General features: G+C 34.6%; 1 protein-coding gene across 3 annotated transcripts in view; it reads left to right on the top strand.

Moving 5' to 3' along the window:
* The window catches only part of KCNK2 (potassium two pore domain channel subfamily K member 2), a 240679-nt gene that overhangs the window by 126657 nt on the left and 87967 nt on the right, over positions 1-26055 (top strand). For all 3 annotated transcript variants that reach the window (XM_025366351.1, XM_025366357.1, XM_025366341.1), the window contains exon 3: positions 9125-9242. In XM_025366351.1, the coding sequence (XP_025222136.1) occupies positions 9125-9242 (118 nt within the window). The remainder of the gene's footprint in view (positions 1-9124; positions 9243-26055) is intronic.

Below are 26055 nucleotides of genomic sequence, written 5' to 3'. Positions count from 1 at the left end.
CCGCCTCTTTTAAAGGAACTGCCTCAATAAATATCTTACTCTCCTAGAACTGTGTCTTCCTTACTAAATTAAACAACCTTGATCTTTTTCCTCTCTCCTTGCCTTTTGGTTTCTTTCTGACTTCTTCTACCTCCTTTTCTTTTCATGCTTTCCTTTTTTATTATTATTATTAATCTTTTTCTTCCACTCATGCTGAGATGGGGTATAAGGTGGCTGGAAAGATAGACAAAGATTAATAGTCCCATAAAATATTATTCCATACAATAATATGGAATCTAGGAAGACTCATGGAAAAATGCACGCCAGGGAAATGCCGCTTCGGTGTGCTTGCTTCACATATGTAGTCTGGCTCCTTTAGAGTTGCATAGGGTGTTCATCATGATTTTTTTTCCCTATACACCACTGTGCTCATTTCATTGAGACTCAATGAAAGAAAGAATTTCAGTGTTTCCAGTTCAGCCCTTGCCTGATACATAAATCTTCTCTGTAACAAGTCAGCTAATGGTTACTTGCCCTTAGACATTAGACAGGTTTACTCAATAATAGAGGAATAGTTATGTAAACTATGTTAAATGTAGCTACTCGGTGAGATATTGCAGTCCTTAAAAATGATAGCTCTGAAGACTACAAAATGCCTTGGAATATGCTTATGTTATATGAAAAGAGTTTTCAGCAGATTTATTGTTACAACTATTAAAACATGAATATATGCATGTTGCAAAATACTGTTTTAGGAACGGTGACTGATTTTTTACTTTAGTATTATTTTTCCAAATGTCCAATAATATGTATATTACTTTTATGATTAAAAAAATCTCCCTAAATGGATATGATCAGGAAAGACAACCCAAATACCCAGCAGTATGCTTCCTGGTTTCTGGCCCTTCAGTGATACCCGCTCTCAAATCTGTTGTTCCCTGCTTTGAATTTTAAGTTTTTGTTTCTACTAATAGAAAGTAAATTTACACTTTCAAAAGAGCAAGAAAAAAGCTGTACACTTCATTAGTCTGTTTAAAAATAGCTTTGACACTCAGTTGCATAATCCCCAAATAGAAGGAAATAGATGAGAAGGTAAGCAAGATATTCACTTTTAGATGTGCTTCCTTAAAGTCTGGTGTGCAGAAACTGCTTTCTGTGGAAAATATCCCTTTTCAGTAATAAGAATTAAATTTTATTAAAAAAAATCTTCGTGAAATAAATATATTTTGACTCATAATTTTTCCAACAAAAACAATGGATTAAAATCATTATGGCATATTGTTTCTTACAAAATCTTCCTTACAAAATATACTGGGGGGGAACCTTGAAAGTATGCTTATCAGTCGCTAAATATAGTATGATTTAACCCCTATGTTTTGTATAAAATATGCAAAGTACTACTCCATCTTTTTTCTCCAGATGAAATCAGAAATGTATTTTTATAAAAGAAAAAAGATTATTGATGCTAGGTTTTGAAAATCTAATATATGTCAATACTCTATAACATTTCATTTAATTGTGGAATATAACTCTGTGATTTCTGCATTTTATATTTAGGCAGATGCCTGTATTTTTCCTAGAAAAAAAATAAAACAAGTACCATGTCCATATTACTACAGAATTTCGGAAAAACTAGTTTCATGTAATGAGTCACAAAATTTGATATCAAATCGTGGATGTATGAATTAACTTCTATAAATTTTAATTATCTTAAATGCTAAATAGTATCTCTGGATTTCTCAGATGTGTGCAAAAATGGAATACAACTTGAATTTCCAATAAGGATTCAACAATCAGTCTATGTTTTCTCAGAATAACATTCTAAGTAATAAAGGGTTTTCCTTTAATAAATATGTATCCTTCGCTGTAGAACTGTAAAGAGAGCCTAATCGATTGATTTGCTAGTAACAATGTCCTTCCTGTTCATGGAAATTAGCGTTAATTCTGCACTAATAAATATCACACTGCAGTGAAATTTAGTAAGTTATTACACACTTTTGATCAAAACACAAGTACTATTCTTTTGCATGCTCATATTTAATTGCCATTTTGCATGCACCAAATGCTCAGATATTGGCAATTTTATATGCTTCAGCCTAGTGTTAGCATTAACTGAGAACTGCTCATGGAATATTCTTGAAGAGCAATATGCTAGTGTAGTGCGGTTTTCAAGAAGTTGTTTGCTCTCTTGTGTGATTATTAAGGGTCCTAGTGGCACTTGACAGGAATATTATTTCACGCAAGGAACCCAATGACATACTTTAGTTTCCAGAATATCATGAAAGGACAAAGAGGTAAAGAAGATGGGTCTGGTATCCTGCTGCCCCTTAGTGGAACCTAATTTGATATGTAAAATGGCCCAAGAAGCAGCCCAATCATTAAGACTGCCACGTGTTACTGATGTTAGAGGAAGAGTGTCTTGTATAAATCATGTCCATAAATAACATAACATTCCAGACATATATGTCCAGTATATTTTAAACTTACTTAGAAAATGGATAATCCAGTGTGGTTCCTCATTGTTTCAGACATGCCAGTCAAGGTTACCTAGGCTCCACCAGTGTTGTCTGTGAAATTCTGAGCCTGTGAGAGTAAGGGCCATGTTGAGATACTCTCTAGTTTTAATAGCAGGACCATTCAAAACAGTTCACATCATCTGGAATAAGGTAATCATAGTGTTGACACATAGTCAGAGGTTAAGAATGAGATGCATGAGGATCCTGTAGACTTTGGCAACAATACTCACACATGACTGTGTATTATTGATGGGTGATGATTATTTTTGTGGTGCAACTGTAAGTCGTAATGATACCTACCATTATCTTCCCACAAAGTCTTTTGGCAATGAGAGCATCATTTATTATTTTACTTTCCTCATCCCACATTCTTCAAGCTTTTAAAAATAATCTTGCTTACATGGGTTGAAATGGTCAGATGCAGTGTTGTGGATGTGTGATTGGATTCCTTCCCTAAAGACTAGTTTCTTCTCAGGGTGGAAACTGGTTTAGCACCCAAAGAAAGGGTCACAAATAAAGATCTATAATTGCAACTACTAGAAATTTGGCAAGACAATACTTGTTACTGTTTGAGGAGCTGTGTAACTGTATATATGTCCATATAATTATAAGCCGATTTTGTCATTGTACAATTTATTGGAAACTATGTCTTTTTTAAAAAGGAGAAAAAGTGGAAACAATCTTAAATATCCAATTGAAATAAGTTGGCATGGAACCAGTTATACATACATCATTGGTATAAACTAATTAGGTGTTAATCCCTTGTACCTGCAGTTCAGAATTTTTTTATCACTTAAAAGTGTTCAAATTATTACTGTGATTCTACTTTCAGGATGATAGGTGTGACAGCATATTTTAATGGAATCCTGATTATGATGTAACAGAGGAGGAATTTGTTCAAAACATTCTGTGTTGTTTTGATGAACATAAACATCTCTGTGTAGGAAAAATAAGTAAAATCAGAACTTTTGGTGCTATTTGTATTTTAAGATCCACAATATAGCCTACTCTGAAAGCAATACATTCTTCAGGCTTTTCCAAAATTGCTAAATTCCCTATATCTTTTTCTTTAATGAAAACATGGCCATTCTAGTACTTTATAGCACACGAAAAGCTGTTCCTTGGAATTGGACTGACAGAAACATTTTCATGATTGTCAGTCACTTCCTTGAATGCCAAGTCTGTACTAGTCCCATATACTTACAAATAAGTGTGTCTTATCATTGTTTGGTGTTAAAGCTGAATAAAGATCCAAAATGCCAGATGGCATTGAGACATCAGCATTTACAATTCAAGAATCCACAAATTCACAGTAGAACTCTGTGAACTTTGATTCTAAAGCCACCATTGTCATGGAAACCAAGATTTTCCCTAATTATCTTTATCATGTGTATGAGTATAAACCTCCTAGAGCTCTATTTCTTAAGTTTAATGCTACACTCTTAGGTGGAACCATGTATTCAACTAATTTTCCTTAGTGTACATCCTATGCTTGTCTATAAACTGAGGAGCAAAATTAAATGTGAATCCAATCAAGATTATCTTTTACTGTTTCTATGGCAGGTTTTAAGTTTGGAAGCCCTTTCTTATTAATCAGCACTTCAGGTAATCATATATTAGGATGAAATACATAGGATTCCATCTTCGCTTATCTTAACCTAAACCATTCAATTTATTCATAAGTTGTCAACATGACTTGATTGTACAGAAAAGTTGCTTTTAATGAAAAAGTGAAATTTTATTATCTATTCAGTGGTTATGTTACTTTAGCCACATAATGTGGCACACCCAGAAACAGTTCTCATGAAGGCATTGGAAAAGTACTCTGATGACCTGAACTGATGTTGAAATTTCAGAGATTCTTAGCTCTACGTCAGTGAGTGGGAAAGGACATCCAATTTCCTGTGGATGTTGACCAAGACACCGCACACAAAAATACAAAATAGACTTACAAGAATATTCTAGAGAAAAGACCTCATGGTAGACTCATTCTCATAGTGATTTGACATACCCTTAGCTCTATCTCAAACCTCTGTTTCAATAATTACAGCTCTTGTGATAATTATTTACAACCCACATGTTGCCAGACACTACTGTTTCTGATTATAGGTCTGCATTTGCTTCTTTTGAATTTTAATAATTTGTGGACTTTATCCAAGTGTCTGGGTGATGTTGTAATTCATTATTGATGAGAAAAAGAATAAGCTAAAATCATAGTGCTGGTTATGAAGACTATATTAAATCAATTGCTATATCAATAAAATAATTTTAGTTAATGGGGGCAGAGTCTGAAGGCTTACTTTATCTTTTCTCATCTACAACACCGTGTATGTTTCTTCTTTTCTGTTGCTTCCCCATCACTTAGTACCATTGACAACTGCTAAATATTTTTGAATAAATGAATGTGTTGAAGAAATGTATGTAAAATCTAAAAATATACTTTTGATTCAATTATAATCTGTCCAAATTCCCCTTCCCTGATTTTTACTGGAAATGTTTAGTTCTTCCTGAGAGTTACAAGCCTAGACGCCCTTGTTCCTGTGCCTAATTGTTTTTGTGCACATGAATCTGTGGCATTTCCATGTATATTAACTGTGAAGCCATTCCCTCCAGAGTAACTAGGTAACAGCATGATTATCACAAGCAACTCTTTCAGATTTATGAAGCCTTGATACATATTTTTAAGCTACATAGCCTATGAATTCACTAGATTAGAGTATATGAACCAATAACTTTATTTGATTTATGCTAAAATTGAACCATTTTATATTTCTTCACTTATTACCTCTGTTCCATCTCCTGTATGTTTATTGCTATCTTAAAATATTTTCCAAATTCTTTTTTAGTTTTTTAAAGTTTTATGTCTTTTTTATTTGCTTGTTGTCATATTTTATTTAATTAAATGCCATTTTCTTGCCAATGGCCAATATATTTAATGATTAAACGCTTAAACCGTTGATGATTTTATGTGACAAAAATAAAGAATCTGTTGTCATTATTCTTATTTAACTTAGCTCTAGAAAGACTGTTCAGTCCAATAAGAGATGAAAATCAATAATACATAGCTATTGAAAGATGTGGAGACAAAATACCATTATTTCTAAGTGATAAGTTTGCTTACTTTGGTTTTCCAGGTAAAAACTGAAATCAAACAAACAAACAAAAATAACAAGTTCAGTATAGAACAGTTGTTTTCAAAATGTGGTCCTCAAGGCCCCCTCAGAGGTTTGTTAAGATCAGAGTTATTTTATTTATTTATTTTTTGAGACAGGGTTTTGCTCTGTCACCCAGACTAGAGAGCTGTGGCATGATCACAACTCACTGTCCCCTTGACCTCCCAGGCTCAAACGATTCTCCCACCTCAGCCTCCCTAGTACCTGGGATTATGCCACCAGGCCTAGCTAATTTTTGTATTTCTTGTAGAGATGGGATTTCACTGTATTGCCCAGGCTAGTCTCCAACTCCTGAGCTCAAGTAATTCACCTGCCTCATTCTCCCAAAGTGCTGGGATTAAAGGCAGGAACCACCACACTTGGCCAAAGATATTTTCTTTATAGTACTAATATGTTTTTGTCTTTTCAATATAAAAAAGACATCATAATGTGTCTCACTTTCTGAGTTTACAATGAAGTCTTCCAGCAGCTATGTGATGTGCTATTCCAACAGATTGAAAGCAGAAACATATTAAAATACATCTGTTTTCTATTAAGCCAGATATTAAAAGAGATTTATAAAATTGTAAAACTGCATCTCTTCTCACTATGTATTTTGTTTTAGAAGACATAATTATTTATTGTAGAAATAGATCACTTAGGTTGACTTTCTTGATATTTTTACATGAACATTTTAGAAACCAGAAATTCAAACCAATACAGGAAATGTGAATAGTTATAACCGACACAAACAGAAGATCTTTGACATCTTCATTAATTTTTGAGAGCGTAAACTATTTTAAGATAAAAACTTTGAGAATTGCTGGTGCAGAGGATTGGTAATATGTATTTATGTATATATACAACAGCAATAACCAATTATAATTCAAAGTGGAAAAAGTGAAATATTTGGGAATAACCTTATGGATCTATGTGGAATATATAATCAGTATAGTATAGGGGACTCAATAAATAGGGATTCATACCATCTTCCTTGGTATGAAGTTTGAGTATTATAATAGTGTTTACTTTTTAATTTATAGATTTCATCTATTTTCAAACATTTAATGTATGTGAAGTATTTAGCATATTTCCATTAAAATTTCAATGGAAATATGTTAAATAACAAATTTCAATGGAAATATGTCAAATCTATGAAAATAAAAATTTTTATAAGATTTAAATTCTAAAGTTTATATACGAATAACAGAGCAATAACTACAAAAACATTTAAAAGAAAGATAATGAAGGGAGACCTGCCTTATCTGATATTATAGTTACAACACAGAGTCAGATGAATAGAATTAACTAACTCAAACTTCACTGTGTGTTGTGCATATGGGTGTATAGGTATATATTTGTGTGCATTTAATATTAGATAAAGGAGTAATTCATGTTCAGTATTATTCATGATAAGGGTTATATAAGTGGAAATATATTTTATCATTTCATTAAAGATAAATGTCATTAATATTAAAAATATTGCTAAGCATTTGTAAATTGTTGGGGGGGGCAGTTGTAAATTGAAACAACCTTCTAAGATAGCTATTTGCTACTATACATCAAATGCTTTAAAACATTCACAATCTTTGTTTTGTTTTGTTTTTGTTTTTGTTTTTTTTTGACGACGGAGTCTCCCTCTGTCGCCTAGGCTGGAGTGCAGCGCCGCGAACTCGGCTCACTGCAAGCTCCACCTCCCGGGTTCACGCCATTCTCCTGCCTCAGCCTCCCGAGTAGCTGGGAGTACAGGCGCCCGCCACCAAGCCCGGCTAATTTGTTTTGTATTTTTAGTAGAGATGGGGTTTCACCGTGTTAGCCAGGATGGTCTCATCTCTTGACCTCGTGATCCGCCCGCCTTGGCCTCCCAAAGTGCTGGGATTACAGGCGTGAGCCACCGTGCCCCACCGAAAACATTCATAATCTTTAACGTGGCAAATTTATTCCTAGCAATCTCTCCTGGGGAAATGTTCAGAAATAGGAAAACATTTATACATAAATATGTTCACAACAGCAAATTTTATATTAATTCAAATTTTAGGACAACATATATATCTATATCTTGAGCAATGATTAAATAAATATGGAAATGACAAAAAAACCTGCATGTGGAATAGTATTAACTAAGAGTAGAAAATACAACTATGTGAAAGAGGATATAAAACTACCAGGGGTAGATAATGTAATACATTAAAAGTGGTTATCTCTGGATTCTGCAATTATGGATAGTTTTTATTATCCTCTTTATTCCTTTTTGTATTTTCTTATTTTTTTTTTACAAAGATCATATATCACTGCTAAAGTAAATAAAAGCAATGCAATTTAATTAATTTTACACAGAACTATTGACTTTTTAATTCATAGATTAAGACATCAGACATGTTTCATAACAGTTCTGAAATGAGATTTTATATTACATTTCAGCTATGGGTTACCTGTTTTTTTCCATACGCCAGTGGCTTCCTTGAGTCGTACCCCATTTTCAGAGTGTACTTATTATCCATTTGCCAGTAAACTATGTAACCTTAAACCAACCACTTTTCTTCTCTTGGCCTTTAATTTCCTTATCAAATGTTGTTTCTTCCAATTCTATAATTTGAAAATTAAGTAGTAAAGATCTCCAAAGCTATATTTCCAACCAAAACATCATTCCCTGTAATCTGTCTGTCTTCTACTATACATTTTCTCCTAACATATTGTCTTATCTTTTGTGCTTCTTCTCCTCCAACCCCCACCTCCCAACATGTGATGATTGAAGAAGGGATTATAATGTCATCTTTCTGTCTTTCTCTTAGTACTACTCAACATTCTCAGCAATAGATCTTAGTGGTCTTTATGTAATATTGCTGACAGATTGTCATCTACAGAGCTTTGGTGATTCTCATTGTCATAGAATTTACTAAACTCTGTAGAAATTCTAAGAGTCTAGATCTACATGGACTGCCTCAAGCTTGAAAGTGAAGTCCTGTTGCCTTTCCTTTTCATCCTTAGCTCTTTTTGATATAGGCTTGGTACAGTTATAGCCAACCCAGACTTGGATCATATATTTAACATTTGAAATGAGCAGCACTTGGGAAATACTTTCTTTCTGATGAAGCTATTATGTATTATTGTAACTATAGTTTACAACCTGCTATTTTTACGCTGTGGTGCTTACTAGAGAACATTGTTATATTTAGTTGTTAATTCAAATAAGTAATTAAATATGTTAATGGATGACAATATGAATGCATGTTGGTACAATATTATAACCTTCATGCCAATCAATTCACTTGATATCACATGTCAGTTTCTTATAACTTAAGTGGTATTAAATTCTTCAGTATAAAGTTTTAAGCTATAGTATACATTTTAAATGGAAAAACAAAAGCTTAGAGTTGATTCTCTTTGTCAAATAAGTCATTTCTGGGGTGGAAAATATGCTGTTTGATGCCTCTGTGTGATTCATGTGTACTGATAAATTTCTTTTTAAACTTGCAGCAAATAGTGGCAGCAATAAATGCAGGGATTATACCTTTAGGAAACACCTCCAATCAAATCAGTCACTGGGATTTGGGAAGTTCCTTCTTCTTTGCTGGCACTGTTATTACAACCATAGGTAGGAGACAACTTATTTTTGTTTTTTGTTTTGGTACAGTTTGTGAGATAAAATCCATTTGTTTGAATTTTTTGCATAGTTGGTCAAAAATCATTTTACTTAAGATAGAAAAACTAGATCATAGTAAATTGTGCAAAGGGGGTTTAAAGGTTTAAACAAAGGAATAATGGAAATGAATTCGTTGTTATTTTAGAATACTGAGTTGACTTTAAAATACATGTGAAACAGGAGCAGTGCAGTTCAGTCATTTGACTAATGGTAGTAATGTCAAGAAACAGCTTAAAATGATTATTTCTTTAGACAATTAGTTTTTAATTTTCCTGAATTTTTGATACTTTTTGTGTAGCAGAAAATGATTTGAATACAATTTTAACATTCTTTTCATGGAAGTTCTTACATGATATCATCTTTTCGAATTTGTAAATTTTAACTCTACATTTTAACAGATTGTGCCTGTTAATATGGTCATTTGTGATGATTACTTCAGGACTTGTTTTTTATACATTATATGTTGCTAGTAGCATAAATATATAAAAATTTAACACTGAAATGTGAGGATTATAAAAAGTATGAAAATTTAGGCCCCTGATGATTTTTTAAAATCGCGTTGTTTGTTATAATGTTGAAAGGGTTGCATAATGAACGTGGTCTCTTTTTTCAACTCACCCACACGTATGCTTGGTATTTTCTAAAGCAGCAGAATGGGTACATGTAGATGTCCTCTCTGCTAGTTTGTCATTCAGTGCCCAAAAGCTATTCAGGAAACCTAAACACAGATCTCATAGTGAAAGCCATGTTTGTCATTCTGTGAGAATGAGAAAAGCTGCTTGCTAATGGAAAGAGATGCATTTAAAGTGTATTTTTTAAGAAAGAGAAGGAAATGGACTCATCATAGTTATGAAGGAATTTCAGGTGTGAGAAAATATGTTTAAAAAAGGGAGTTCTTTCTTTCCACATACCTTTGGAATAAGTTGAAATCCTGAAAGTTTCAATCTTATTTTTGTGATATCATTCATAAATTATGACATGTATAATGTTTTCATGTCAGCAGATTATATCAAAGTACTAAATAGGAGAACATGGAAAATTTATGGATGAACTCTCACTTAAAAGTTTTTCTACAGGTATTTGTACTGTTTTATCGTTATATGAATCCACTGTAGTGCCTCTTTGCACTGGATCGCATGCCAGCAAAATACATACTTTAGCATGCTGATTTTTTGCCTTTTTTGAGAGGTCAAGAAACTATGTTTACTCTTACATTTCCATCAGCTAGGTCAAAAGTTGTGTGGCTGTGAAAATCTGGAAGAATGGCAACCTTGATTTCTAACCATAATAACAGGTTAAGTTTGGGGCTTAGACATCTTGGCCATTTCTACTATGGAAATAACTATTTATTGTGTAAACTACTTAGAGTCTAGAAGAAAAAAAGCTCACAGACTGAGTGAGAATGGTTTGTTTCTGCCAATGAAAATTCAAAAGTCTAAGTTATAACTCATCATGACCACCACTAAATTATTTTGCAGGAGACTCAGTCATTATACAGACTTACTGTTGCCCTGTATGTTTATAAACAGTCTCATTTTTTGAATCCCCAAATACAGTAAGTTTTGCAGACATACACTTCAACACATGAAAAAATATAAACCATTATTACCAGCCTTACTCCAAATTATAGCCATTAAGCACAGTAGCTGATCATTTAGGCTTTTTAGGTAGCTGCCTGACAGCCCACATATTCTACTCTTCTATCTCAGGCTTTAGTCTTCAGTGGATTAAATCATTCCGGGTGACCCATATGAGGACTTTTTACTGCATGGTCTTTTACTCTTGTGGTCAACACCATGTCCTCTAATCTTGGACTAGGTTATGGTGGTCTAGGGCAAGGGAAAAAATTTGTCCTCTTTTCTAAGTGTGCATTTGACATCAAAGTCATTATTCCATAAAATTCAAAGTATAATTAATAAAATTGCTAATGATAATAATTGTGTGAGCTTTGAAGTGATTTTTAGCAATCATAGAAATTATGACTTTTAGTAATAGCTGCATTACATAAGACATTTTAAAATGACATTAGAAGTTGGGAGAGTTTTGAAAAATAAATTGCAGTGGCTTTTAGAGGGTTCCTGGTACAGGCAGTGCTTCACGGAACTGAGTTGGCCACAGTTGTCCAAGGATTTTCTGTTCAATTTCATCAATTTTTCTAAGAAGCAAACATAATCCTCACTATTCCTTGGAAATATGCCCAAGGGGTGTAATACAAAATAAAATATTAAAATTTAAGACCAAATTTTAGAATATCTGTTCATATATCTAAACACCCTTTCCAAAGTTATACCCTTCCAAATTCTTCACAAATCCTCTTCCATAGTTGCACAGACTGAAATCCATTCTTGACCATTCCTTTTCTCTCATATGCCACTTCCATTCCATATACCAGTCCTGTTGGCTTTGCCTTTATATTAGATTCATGCTTTAACCACTGCTCAGCATTCAAGTTGCCACCATTTTTGTCCAAAGTAGCATCATCGCATGCCAGCAGCGTTGCAGCAACCTTCTGCTCAGAAATCTTCTGTGGTTTCCAACTCAGTCAGAGCAAAAGCCATAGTCCCTTGCTGATTTTTCCTTGTAAAATGCAAGCTCTATGAAGTTAGGGATTTTTAATCATTTGGGTCTTGCCTGCATCTCCAAATGCCTGATATATATTGGGTGCATAATAATTATTTTTGAAACTGAAAACTAATAGGCATTCTATATGGTCTGAACTATGACTTATTGGAAATTACATAACACCATATTGATACCTGTGAGGCTAAGTTATTAGCCCTTTCAACATATTTCATTGCCAGTCTGTTTGTCTATATATTAATTCAACAAATAATAAAACACTATCGCTCTATTGCTATAAAGATAAAAAATAAATTCCGTGGTTTTAAGTTGTACATAGATCAGTCAGGGAGAAGTGTGGATAAATACACATTTACAATACAGTGTGCCAGGAGTTGTGAGTTAAGAGCATTTAATGGGAATGTATTGATGCAACACTTTACACAGATATTGGGTGGGTAGGTGAGTGAGAAAGAGGCGAGGGATGGTTCCTTTTCCTTAGTAGGCATTGTCCCAGTTGACTGGATAGAATTAGGAATTTGCCAGGTGAAGAAAGTTGGAAAGGGAGCCTTGCAGGCATAGGGAGCTCATGTGGAAAAGACCAGGGGTAAGAGACAGTGTGCTCTGTTTGGCTAGTGCCAGTTATCTAGAATGGCTGCTTGGAGTTGACGGGAGTCATCGTCAGGATCATTTTAATCTGTAAGTCACGGTAAGAAGCTCCTGCTGATCTGTGCTACTTCTCCTGCTGCCAGGATTACAAAGGAAGTAAGGACATAGTCCCTGCTTGCAGTCTCATTTGGGAGACAACATTTACACATATGAAATGACTGAAGAATAACAAAAATAAGTCTTGGATAATCAAATGTAACATAGAACAGGAGTTTCAGTGCTATGAGAATTGAGAAAAAGCGAAGAACACATGGGCTGAAACTGAGAGTCTTAAGTGGAGAAGTTGGATTTGAACTGTGCCTTGAAGAAAATGTTTCTTTTTTTTTTTGAGACGGAGTCTTGCTGTGTCTCCCAGACTGGAGTGCAGTGGCGCGATCTCGGCTCACTGCAAGCTCCGCCTCCCCAGTTCATTCCATTCTCCTGCCTCAGCCTCCTGAGTAACTGGGACTACAGGCGCCCGCCACCTCGCCTGGCTAGTTTTTTGTATTTTTAGTAGAGACAGGGTTTCACCATGTTAGCCAGGATGGTCTCGATCTCCTGATCTCGTGATCCACCCGCCTTGGTCTCCCAAAGTGCTGGGATTACAGGCGTGAGCCACCGCGCCCGGCTGAAGATGTTTTGATTTAGACTGAGGAAGGGGAAAAAGCCTCCCAGTCTGTGGCATGACTAAGCAAAAATCCAAGAAGGGGAATGAGCTGGATTTATTTTGGGGATAGAAAGGTAAGTGTTGGAGTAGACTTGTTTAAAGAAATTGTTTAAAGAAGACTTGTTTAAAGAAGTAGTGGGAAATAATATTGACTGCTTTAGATGGAAAAAATGCATTGAAAATAATCCCATGTTTGAGGATCTACTGCAATAAGATAGAACCTGGATTTTTAATAAAAGTGAAGTCAAAGTTTAGAAGTGACAAGAAGCATTTGTCAGGAAGAGGATTAGCGAATACTGACAGTTTGTCTGAGAGAGCAGTTAGGAGGCATTGCAGTGATCCAGGGAAGGAGGGATGTATTGACTGGGATGATTGGAGTTGGTGTGGAAGGACAGGAGTAAGCATAAAATGTTGGAATAATTGGATACAAGAATCAACAGGCCTTGGTGACTAATAGAATGAAGAGACAGGAGTCAAAATATTGAAAGTGAAATGAATATTTAGGCATCAGGCTTGTAACTCATAGACAGTGCTAGTTGATATTTTTTTGTTTTTGTGAGAAAGGAGTAAAAATGTGGCCAAGATTTTATATGTTGTATTATTTTAGGAAGCTTCATTTTAGTCGTTCCTTTCTCCACCTCGCCCCCATTTTTTGTTTGTTTGTTTCTTCTTGAATTCAGCAAGACTAGAAAAATTGGGATTGAAGAGACCAATGACCAATCAGTACATTAAAAACAAGACCATGAATGATTGCAATCAATGTAGCAAAAGAAACTCATAATAGAGAATAGATGATGGAGCCAGAGCAGGGAGTGGGAGGTGTTCTAAAGAGGCTGATTCAAGAACTCTCTGAGGAGGTGACATTTAAGCTGAACTCTGAATGATGAAAATAAATCAGCTATGTAAAGAAAAGTGGAAAGATTAATGAAGGCAAAGGGCACAACAGTGGCAAAGATTTGGGTGGAACAGATTTTGGCATGTTCAAGGAATACAGATGAGGCAGTGCCTGGGGGACTGCAGGAAGGAGAGAAGGGGAAAGAAGTGAGGTTAGCGAGATAAGAGGCAGCAAGATCATGTAGGACTCTATAGGTCATGGTAACATTCTAAATTCGGTAGGCAGCCACTGAAAGATTTAAGCCAAAGACAAACAAGCATGATGTGATGCTGGGTGCCATTCAGAAGGTAGAAGCTGAAGTAGAAGACCAGTGAAAAATGTGGCATAATACAAAAATATATTTGGTCTTTGACCCCGGTTCTTGGCCCAGAGCTCCTAGAATCCTTAGGCTTTTCTGAGTGATGGGAATGTCTTCTGTTATTCATAACAAGCCCCTTTCAACCATGCCTGAGTTTATGCTAATGAGGTGACTACTGGTGGGCTGCTAGATAACTTCAAGATGGGGGCTAATAGCCAGAGAAACCAACCATGTGATTAGCAGATTGGAACCTTCAGCCTCACTCCCAGGACTCTGGGGAGGGAAGAATGGTCAGAGGTTGAGTTTAATCACCAATGGCCGATTATTTAATCAGTCAGGCCTACTTAATGAAAACTCCATAAAATCCCCTAAACAATGGAGTTCAGAGAGCTTCTGGGTTGGGGAATAATGGTGGTGGGAGGGTAGTATGCTGGGGGAAGCTGTGGAACATAGAAGCTCCATACCCCCTACTTCTATGCATACCAGAATGCATCTCTTCCATTTGGCTGTTCCTAAATTATATCCTTTATAATAGACCAGCATTAGTAAGGAGAATGCATTCCAGAGTTCTGTGAATCCTTCTAGGGAGTTAACCAATCTGAGGAGAGGTCCTGGGAATCCCTGAATTTGCAGTTGGCCAGGCAGAAACGTGGGCAGCACAGCATGCCATTTGCTACTGGTGTCTGACCTGGAAGCTGTCCTGTGGACTGAATCTGTAGGTCTGGACTCCTATAGAATTGAATTGAATTGTTGTTGTTACAGAATCAGAGAACTGGGTGGAGGAAACACCTCACAAGCATGTTAATATATTAATCCATATGGGAAAAGATGTTGATTGAACTAAGGAGGTGGCAGTGAGGAGGGTGAAAGGTGGTCTTAAAAAAAGTTTACAGATGGAGATATAGTCCTCTCAGAATAATGCTTTAGAAGGCTTAGCTTTTAATTTTTAAGTTTTTAAATTTTTACGTGTTTTTAAAGCTTCTCAGTTAAACTACTGGAAAGGCAGTTGGCAAAAATGATGTATGGACAACTGTATTCTATTTCAAGACCAATTTAAGGATTAGAATAAACTACAAGATTTTTTTACTTGAAAGCATTAAAATTATAATTTTTATAATTATGTAACTCTATCAATTTATTATATATTACATATCAATTACATTGACCTGGAATTACATTGATATGTAATATATAATTAGTATATTTATATTTTATATAGTTATATTATTATATATTATATTAATGTATTATTTTATATAAATTATATATTGATATTAATGTATACAATTTATCAATATATAAAGTTATATTAATTACACTTATATATTAATCGAGTTATATGTTAATACAATTTAATATAATTATATTTAAAATAATAAAATATTCTCCAGTGGAAAGTGAACTGCAATGTCAGAATTAGGAGTTGCCTACATTTATCACTCAATTATTATATCTGAGTGTCAGAATGCAAATAACAAGAAGGCCACTATGGTCTACAGTGACTTTAAGATTCCAAAGCATTTCTCTTAAGTCTTAATGGGAAACTTAATTTTTCCTTAGAGCAATACTTCGCATATTTTCAAATGACTCTTATTTTCTCTCACTTGAGCGTAGAGATTGAATTTGGCTAAATAGTTTCTATGATTTTTTGTTTGTATTTTTGTTTCTATATTTTAAACCTGCCACTGAGGCTTCCAGTTGGCTTTTACCTAGATTAAATTGCTAAAGCTATTATGATAACAATCACAGATTTACTGCAAACTTGTATTTCTCCAGTTTGGTATAATGCTTAAGTAATTATGAAAACAAAACAAAACAAACACCAGGAAGAAAATTAAAAGTTTGCAGTAATTTTAACAAGCAATTCCAGATAAAAAGGAGTCACTTATGGAAATACAGAAAGTATATTGAAAACTGCAAAGCCTATGCTTGTTTTCAGCAGGGAGTCTAATACCTTTCTTTCTGTTGGATGTGGGACAAAACTACAACTTGAAAGGATGAGGAAAAATTGTGTTTTCTGTTCAACTTGATGACCACAGAAGCCACTGCCTGAACTTGGAAATGAATGGACTTGAAGCAGTGGTGTGGAATTTGTCGGTAAACCTTTTCCCAAAGGATGATGTCATTGTAGCTCTGCGTGTTGGGTGCTAACTTATTAATTTAGTACACTCATAACTCTGTGGCATTTCACTAGTCCCTTGCATGTTCTCAGAGAATTGTGTATTGGATTTTGGGAGTCCATTTTTATAGAAAAGTTAAGGTTCTCTCAGGCAGCTTAAAAGACAATGAATTTTGCAAGGTGACTTCCAGTTCCTGCTCTACAATCTCATTGCATTTTTCTTTATGCAAGCTTGTGAAAGTAGATGATTATTTTTCCAAAATATGTACTTCTGGTATTTTGTAGTTGAAATACAAAAATTGAAATTAAATTTGGGTATTTTATTCTGTGTTATTCATCCCGTCTACTTAAATTAAGGAAAATAAAACACATATTATGATATTATTAATAACATTTGCTCCTGCCACTCAAAAATCTTCATGTAGTCTTATTTATTTTCTAAGTTAAAATGTGTTTCTCAGAGAAAATTTCTTATGAATGATAGCTAAGTTGGCAGAGTGCAAAAGTATATTTGATAGGGAATAAAGCTGAATTATTACATAAATACTACTGTAGACTCCAAAGCAATAATGAAATAGATTAGTCACCTCTTCTCATTGCATATGTATGCTACATCAGGCAAGAAGAGCACCTAGTACTCAGAATCCTATGCTAACTGAAAAGGGATTTGGGAACATTAGGGATATAATCTTCTCAGACGTTAGGCATAATTTGTTTTGTTTTGGGTTTTTTGTTTGTTTTTAGTAACAGGAGAAAAACATAACAATATATTATAGATCTAACAGAAGCTCCAGCAAGAGGAGGGTTGGGCATTGGGTACCAGCATCATAGTTGCCCATATCTCTAGTGTAGTTCAAGTCGGGAATTGCTTGTATTCTGAAACAAAACACACTTTCACCTATTCTTGAATAATTTTGAAAAGTTTTCAATAGCATATTTTAATTTTCTGAGAAGCAATCACTGTTAAATGTTGTGGTCTTGAAATTATCCAAAAATTGGAAGCAAGGAATAGTCATGAAGTTCATGCCCTGAATAAATACAGAACCTATTTTTTCTTGTCATTCCTCCATCCTAACTTCTGAAATGCAGACCTGTTCATTCTAGATTATAGATTTTGCAGAGCATCTGACTGACCACCAGATATCCAAGTATTGCTCTGAATGTGATTAAAACTAGGTGTGATGATTATCAGAAATTTTTTTTGTATGTGTCTCGGGTGTTTCATTTGATAAGAAAGGCATGTGACAACGTTTGTTCAGTCCTGTCTACTTTCAGCTGGTAATTAGGCTGCATGCTTTTCTTCCTAATTCTTTTTATTTTTTTTCTTTTTATTTTTTTTAGACTTGTGCCATCTTACTTAGTCTTGGAAAATTGGCATTGTTATTTATGTGGTAGGGTGCATATGGCATGATGTTTACAAAAAAGTACCTGTGCCAAATGAAGTTCATGTTTAACTATTGTGGTTTGTGTGCACCTAAAGTACAATGCTGATGTGACTCATTCCAAATGGAAAAGAATTCCATACAGCCAACTCTTGGTTCTAACAGAACATTGGGACGAATAGTGATGATACGAACTACTGAAAGCCACAGGTTATCCAAAAATGCACATTAATTGCTAATCTTAAATTTCTTCCCCTTCCAACTTTAATTTTAAAGCAAAAACAGCAAACAAGCAGCCAAGTTTGGTTGATGTGTCCCACCTCTCCCCTCTAGGCGTAAACATCCCTTATTGAAGATGCTAACAAAGAGTGAAATTGCCAAAGCCAAGCAGCTAGAGAAGAAAAAAGGGAAGTAGGGGTGTAAAAGAAAAAAAAAAAAACAATTTTCTCCTACTATGTTCTCACCACTTGACACAGGACTTTTCTGACACCAGATGTATGGGATTTTTCTGCAATTCTCCACTGGATACCAGCTGGGTTTCCTCTACTTCAATTCAATTCTGACGCTATCAACCTGGAATTAGCATCAGATCCCACAGGTGAAGGGCTCAGTCCCACAAGACTGTCCCCACTCCACATGCCGATCACTAGTTTGAGCCTCCCTGGGTTTCATCTGGAGCAGCTCACAGAACTCAGGGAAACAGTTTACTGACGTTTACCAGCTTATTACAGAGAATATCACAAGGGATACAGAAGAAAGATATACATAGGGAAAGGGATGTAGGAAGGGGTGAGGAGATTCCACAACCTCTCTGGGATGCATCCATGTGTTCTGCAACCCCAAAGCTCTCCAAACCCCATAGTTCAGAGATTTTTATGAAAGCTTCATCATCTAGGTGTGGTTGATTATCAATCTCCAGTTCCTCTCACCTTTCTGGAGAATTGAGATGGGGCTGAAAGTTCCAAACTTGTAGTCATGGTTTGTTTTTTTTCTGGTGACCAGCCCCCATCCTGAAGCTATCCAGGAACCCAGTAAGAGTCACCTCATTAGAACAAAAGATGCTCCTATCACCCAGGAAATTCTAAGGGATTAGGAGCTCTGTGTCAAGAACCAAGATCAAAGACCAATTATTAGGATGAAAGATCCTCCTAGTAACCCTTTTGCTCTGGAAATTACAAGGGTTTTAGAGGGCTGTGTGCCAGGAACTTGGCATGAAGACCTACATATATATATATATATACACTTCTTATTATAAATTATACTATCTTGAGGAATACGAAATAAGTCATATTCGGCCTATATAGCCTCTGTTTAAAGTATACATGCTTTAATATATAATTTCAGTGGTACCTGTAGACAACTTTATGAAGCTGTGTTTTAACTTGATGGAAAAAAGACTGCAGACATGACCTCCTAGTTAGCATTATGCTACAACTAAAATCATGTGCTGTACATATTGATACAGACTAGTTTTGCTTATGCTGCTTAGAAGGAAAATAATTCTGCATTTTTTAAAAGGAGTGATATAGTACAAGGAGCATCAGATCTCACTTTAGAAAACTTAGGTTCAGGGTTTTGTCTTTGTCACTAGCTAGGGTTGTCTTTCTGGGCAAATCACAGTTCTATTATCCTTGATTTTCTCATTTGTCAACTGGGGCTGGTATTTCTCAAGAGTTGTGAAGACTAAATGAGGTTGCATATGTGAAAATAGTTTGTATATTGAATGACTCTGTACTAATTTTTAGGGTAAGCTAACTTTATTATTGACTAATTTTTACTATTTTATTATTAATGTAAGCCAATATTATTTTTTACATATTTATTTCTGCCACTAATATTTAAAACATAAAATTGATTGTTTCTTATAGCTTTAATTCATACCCCTAATTTTTATAACATAAAAAAATTTTTAAAATTGTTTAGCATAGCTTGAATGTACAAAATTCAATCCCAAACCAGTCATTCCCACAGGGCTGTGTTATACTTGACTATTTCTCCACCTAGTTAATTTTTATTTTGATTTAATGAAATGACCAACCAGTTATTTTTAATTTAATTTAATTTAATTTAATTTAATTAATTTAATTTAATTAAATTTAATTAATTTAATTTAATTAATTTATTTTGACCAGGTCATTGAACTTTTCTGAGTTATTTGCTTCCTTCAGGTGAATAATCTCAATGACTTTCTAATAGATGAATGATAATAATTGCATTTGCTATCTCACAGGGCTTTGTGAAAACTCAAAGGATAATCTATTTAACAGTGGTAAATAACCTAATTACTATGCAAATAACATTGCTTAATTTTAAAGAAGTTGCTGTATTTGTCTGTTTTTCCCTATTGTTCATCAAAGATTGAAATAAAGTTTGCGACTCAATTTTTATGAACCATTGGAAGACAGCTGGATAAGCTTTAAGAGTCTGTAATCATGTTCTGAAGAGAGGGTCCACAGCACATAGCAGATTCTCAAAGGGGTCCATAAACCACAGAAGGGTTTAGAACCATTGGCTTGTATAATTTGTTTTAATTTACAGATTGATAAAAAGTTCAATTTTGTGCTACTTCAAAAATTAAGAGAAAATACTGTATTAGAACATAGCAACATGTTCCAATGTAGGTGCTAGCAGACAAAATAACTGCTTCAAAAACTGAGTATATAGTGCTCAGAAGGAAACCACAGGGAAATATATTTCTAAAAATAAGAAAATCTCATTCTACTGCTTAGCTCTAGGTGATGTTATAGTGTCATATATTTTCAGTACTCCTTGCCTCCTGCAGATTATGAATTGTTTTCTGTAAATATGATACAAAATGTTACATTCAAGAAAACTAGAGTGCTACCAATCCCAAGCCATCACATTCTGGTTTAAAAAATTCAGACTTTGGGGCAATAATTTCAAGAAAATGAAATCTAAGTGTCAGAAAAAGGCGTCACTATATTTTTAGAGGAAAAAATCAGGGGATAGAAATTGTGGGTTTATAGCCCAGGTGCAGCGGCTCACTCTTGTAATCTTATCACTTTGGGAGGCCAAGAATTGCTGAGTTCAGGAGTTTGAGACCAGCCTGGGCAACATGGCAAGACCCTTGTCTCTACAAAAGAAAAAATAATTAGCCAAGCATGGTGGCTACAGTGAGTCATAATCATGCCACTGCACTCCCACCTGGGCAACAGAGGGAGACCCTGTCTCAAAAAAGAAAATTGTGAGTTTATGATAATAGAAAGGAGGTTGTTACGATAAAGCCACTCTTGATGTGGATAATGATAGAAAAATAATAGCATATACCTGATTGCAAATCACATCTCATACACTCTTTGTCTTTCTACAGTATTTCCTGGTTGACTTTTATAAATGTTTGCTGAAAGTCTAAAGTTGTGCAGTGCTAGTTATCTTTTAAAATTCATGCAAACTCTAGGAAGTGTATATAAATCAAGGCGATTTAAGATAGGTGCTTTGCTTATGTCAATGCAGAAAGAAAATCATATTCTTTCACATGGCAACTTTGGTCATACAAATAGTGAGGAATTAATAGCCTGCTCACTTAAAGTAAAATACTGTATGCTTTTATTAAAACTTGATAAGGAGTGTCTATAAATCATTAAGCAATAAGAAACAAGCAAGCAGTGTAAAGAATATAGAGTGATAGGTAAGCCTTCCTCCTGCAGCTGATCCTTCAGTATTTCATCCCCTACAGAGTCAAACACAATTACCATTCTTACCATTCTAGGAATCATTTATATATGGATATGTATATGTGAAAGTGTGTGTGTCTATAATTAATATAAATACATTCCTTTATTGTACAAGTGAAGTTCACTATACCTTTGTACCTCCACATAAGAAGAGGTCATGAAATTTTAATAAAATCATTTGTTGAAGAATTTGCTTTATTGTTTTAGCAGCTACATAGTTTTCCTTTTAGGCGTAGGTCATAATTTCATTAATCCCATGTTGATGACCATTTTTTGTTTGCAACGGGTATTTTTTTAAAAAAATGTATACATGACTGGGTGTGGTGGCTCACACCTGTAATCTCAACACTTTGGGAGGCCAAGGTGGGCAGATCACCTGAGATCAGGAGTTTGAGACCAGCCTAACCAACATGGTGCAACCCCATCTCTACTAAAAATACAAAATTAGCCAGATGTGGTGGTGCATGCCTGCAATCCCAGCTATTTGGGAGGCCAAGGCAGGAGAATTGCTTGAACCCAGGAAGTGGAGGTTAAAAAAAGTAGTATATGTATGATATGACATATATATGTATGAGCTAATCCAGTACCAGTTTTTAATGCCTTTTTCCTCGATTTTTAAAAATATGAGGTGACTTGTCATCAAAGTATATATATTTGTCATTTCTCATATATGGTAATATATGATTAACATAAAAATAGAATAATACAGAAATGTATAAAAAGGGAAGTGATTAGATAGGACCATGTTTCTTTTACAGTGATTTTCCTATGTATAGTTGACTTAGTTGATATTATACCATAATCACTGATTTTTAGAGATATTTAACATGCCAATATCATTGGTCTTTATGGATGTTATAAAGTTGAGCTTGCTGGCATAAGCATCTGTCTTTGATTGACTTATTAGGCTTCAGAATGAAAACATAAAAATAAACAGTGACTCAGGTATTATAATAAGAGCTTCACTGATACAGAAGGCCATTACTTGTCATTTACAGTGGCTACTAGTTACACTGTCTGTCTTTACTTTTCTAAGGGGGAAGAAAAAATTTTGTTGACTCATTCTTTAGGCAAGGTGATCCAGTCATCTAAATTTTTGTACCCTCCAATGTGAGATCCAATATATGTCACTTAAACTGTGAGAAAAACAGTGTGATGTGCCATATAAATACAGTCATGTGTCACTTATTGACAGTGACATTTTCTGAAAAATGTGTCATTCAGCAACTTCTGCAAACATCATGGAGTGAACTCACACAAACCTAGATGGTGTAACCTACTACACACCTAGGCTATCTGCTATAGCCTATTGCTCCGAGGTTACAGACCTGTACAGCATGTCACTGTACTAAGTACTGTAGGCAAGTGTTAGATAATGGTAAGTATTTGTGTATCTAAACATACCTAAACATAGAAAACATGCACAAAATAAATGATATAAAAGATTTTTTAGTGAGTGAGTGGTGAGTGATTGTAAAGGCTGAGGACATTGGTACACAATACTGTAGACTTTAAAAACACTTCACTTAGGCTACACTAAATTTATGAAAAATATTTTTCTCTCTTCAATAACAAATTAACTTTAGCTTTCTGTAACAGTTTTACTTTATAAACTTTTTAGTGTTTTTGAGCTTTTTAATTCTTTTGTAATAATACTTAGCTTAAAATACATTTTACGGCTGTACAAAAATATTTTCTTTTCAATCTTATTCTATAAGCTTTTTTCAATTAATTTTTAAAAACTCTTTCAATATTTTTGTTAAAAACCAAGACACAAACACACCCACTAGCCTAGGCCTACACAGGGTTAGGATCATCAATATCACTGTGTTCCACGTCCATATTTTTTCCCACTGGAAAGTCTTTATTGATAACATGCATGGAGCTGTCATCTCCTACGATAACAGTAGCTTCTCCTGAAATACCTTTTATAGTTAACTTTTTTCTTACAAGTAGAAGATGTACAATCTAAAATAATAATAAAAAGTATAATATAGTAAATACATAAACCAGTACCATAGTAATATTTTCTATCATCAAGTTATATGTACTGTACATAACTGTACATGCTGTACTTCTATACAATAAGAAGTGCAATAGATTTTCTATGTCAGTATCACCAGAAACATGTGGGTAATATGTTGTTCTGTGATGTCACTAGATGATAGGAATTTTTCAGCTCTGCTATAATCTTTTGAGACTGCTGTTGTGTATGTGGCCTATCGGTGACCAAATATTATGCAGTACATTACTGCATCTTGTTATTCTGAAGGTTTATCTCACGATTAGCATACATAGCCCTCAGATACTTTTCTTAAATGAAGGTATACAGGTGCAATAAATATTTCATACTTGCAGATGGCTTTCTCTTGCTTTCACACACGAAAGCTAATTTGGCTGGGTATAAAATTCTGGGATCACAACTTTTCCTATCACAACTCTATTAATTATTCTGTACTGTCTTCTGGCATCTGCAGGGAGAATTTTGATTTAACCTGATTTTCTTCTTTTATTAGTAATCTATTTTCCAGCTAACTGCTGTTTTCATTTTTTAAGAGATTTTTTAAAAACCTTGTACTTATCGCACTTAATTCATTGTTTTTAGAGAAAGTTTTCTATTATATTATAGTTTCAGCTCTTCTATGCTGATGGTTCTGCGTTTCCATCTTCAAAGAAGCTGGAAAATTTTATATTGCTTTCGTGTCCTCTGTTCTCTCTATATTTCATTTGTCTTTTAAAATTCTTTCTTCCATTACTTTTTTTTCCTGTAATTCTGGGAAATCGTTTATATTCTGTGAGGCGCATCACTGACTTGAGTTTGTACTGTTTCTCTTCTGCTCCTTAATTACATTGAATACAGATTTTGCAATTGCATATTCAGTTTTCTTTCAATCATCTATTTTTTTACCCATCTCTTTTCCTAATTTTGTCTTTAAATCACAGCGAATTTATTTTTTGTTGGCTTTAGGCTCCCAGTTTATAGATATGGTGTTTTATTATCTCCTGATGTGATTTCCAAACATATTCTTGGTCCTGCAGTGTACTATTTTTGGAGACATGCTCTTTTGAATCATTCTTTCATTTCCTCACAAAATATTTACAGAGTTTTCATTGAACAACTTCTACATGGTTGGAGTACAGAATCGAGAAGTATTATATTAAAATAGACAATAATTTAGTGAGAAACTTAATAGTAAAGTAAGTAATATAGCATGTTATGTGTTAATTATATAGCTTTGGGGAAAAATTGAACAGCAAAATAGACTGGGAATGAGAGGAACAATTTTAATGGAGTCTAAAAGGTGATCTTTCTTTTCTGTGTTTTTACATTGCTTGTTTTTACTTTGGAGTTGTGTTTCTAATTTGTGGACAGACAGTGAAGTTGGAGCCTCAAATGTTCTTTCTATTCAATTCAATGTGAGCAGGCTCAGTAGTGGAATAGCATAGTTATAATTGGTTGCCAATGAGTGCATTTCAGTCTACGTTCTTCTGCTGAGTATAAAATTTTCCATATTCTCTCTCTGTAGGCTCTGAATTGTTATGGAAATGAAGAAATTTTTTTTTCTAGCTACTTTTCTTAGTTGTCTTTGAAAGTTGTCTTGTTGATTTCTTGCTAAAATCCTGGGTTCCAGCATTTGCTTTTCTAATAGACTAAATTTAGGATAAAGGATGTAATCTGAGGTAGTCATCGTAGCTGTGAAGAGATTACAGAAAGGGGAAAAATACACTAAGAGTCCACATTTGGAGCAAGGGGGGGGCCTTCTCATAATTATCTTTTTTGTGTTTGTACTTCACTTCAAGATCAAATTAGAAAGTGTGTAAGGAACTAACGTGTGAGGATGAAGTGTGATGTGGAACAGTGGCTTTCATATTTCTTCTCTGCCTCCCAGGCTCTAGGATCCTTTTTTTAAAAATTGAATTTCTAACATGCATAAAACAGATAAATAGATCATTTGTGCATGTGCTATGAGTGTGTGTGTCTGTGTAAGTGTATCTGTGGTGAGGCAGAAGTGGAAGTGTTTTGTATCCAAGGGAAGGCTGCCTTTTTCTGTAGGAGGGCAGGACTTTGAGGTCACACAGATCTGCCTTTGTACACTGGCTGGGCCATTTTTGATTTGCCCTTAACATTGTGACCCTTGGTATCAGTGGATTTTAAAATGTCTTAGGTCAGAAAAAGTATGGCATTAGATTGAAAGCTTGCCTTTTGTATGGTCTCTTGTGTAACAGTATTTAGCATGTGGTATGTGCCAGGTTTTAAGTGCTTTACATATACTACAAAATTTCATTCTTATAACAACCCTATGAGGTGGTTGTTTCCATTATTCACATTTTTGGATAAGTACACTGAAGCATTGAGATATTAAATAATGTGCCTAATCATGCAGCAAGTACATGCCGTTGTGGTGTTTTAAGCCTACAGAGCCTAGCTTGCAGTGTTGGCACTTGTAACCTTGTAACTCTGACCTCTGCCTCTAGTGGCCAGGGGAGCCAGACCTGCATTG

Source organism: Theropithecus gelada, chromosome 1, assembly GCF_003255815.1.
Source record: "Theropithecus gelada isolate Dixy chromosome 1, Tgel_1.0, whole genome shotgun sequence".
Classification (NCBI taxonomy): domain Eukaryota; kingdom Metazoa; phylum Chordata; class Mammalia; order Primates; family Cercopithecidae; genus Theropithecus; species Theropithecus gelada.
The sequence above is the reverse complement of the archived record's forward strand: the minus strand, read 5'-3'. Positions and strand labels throughout refer to the sequence as shown.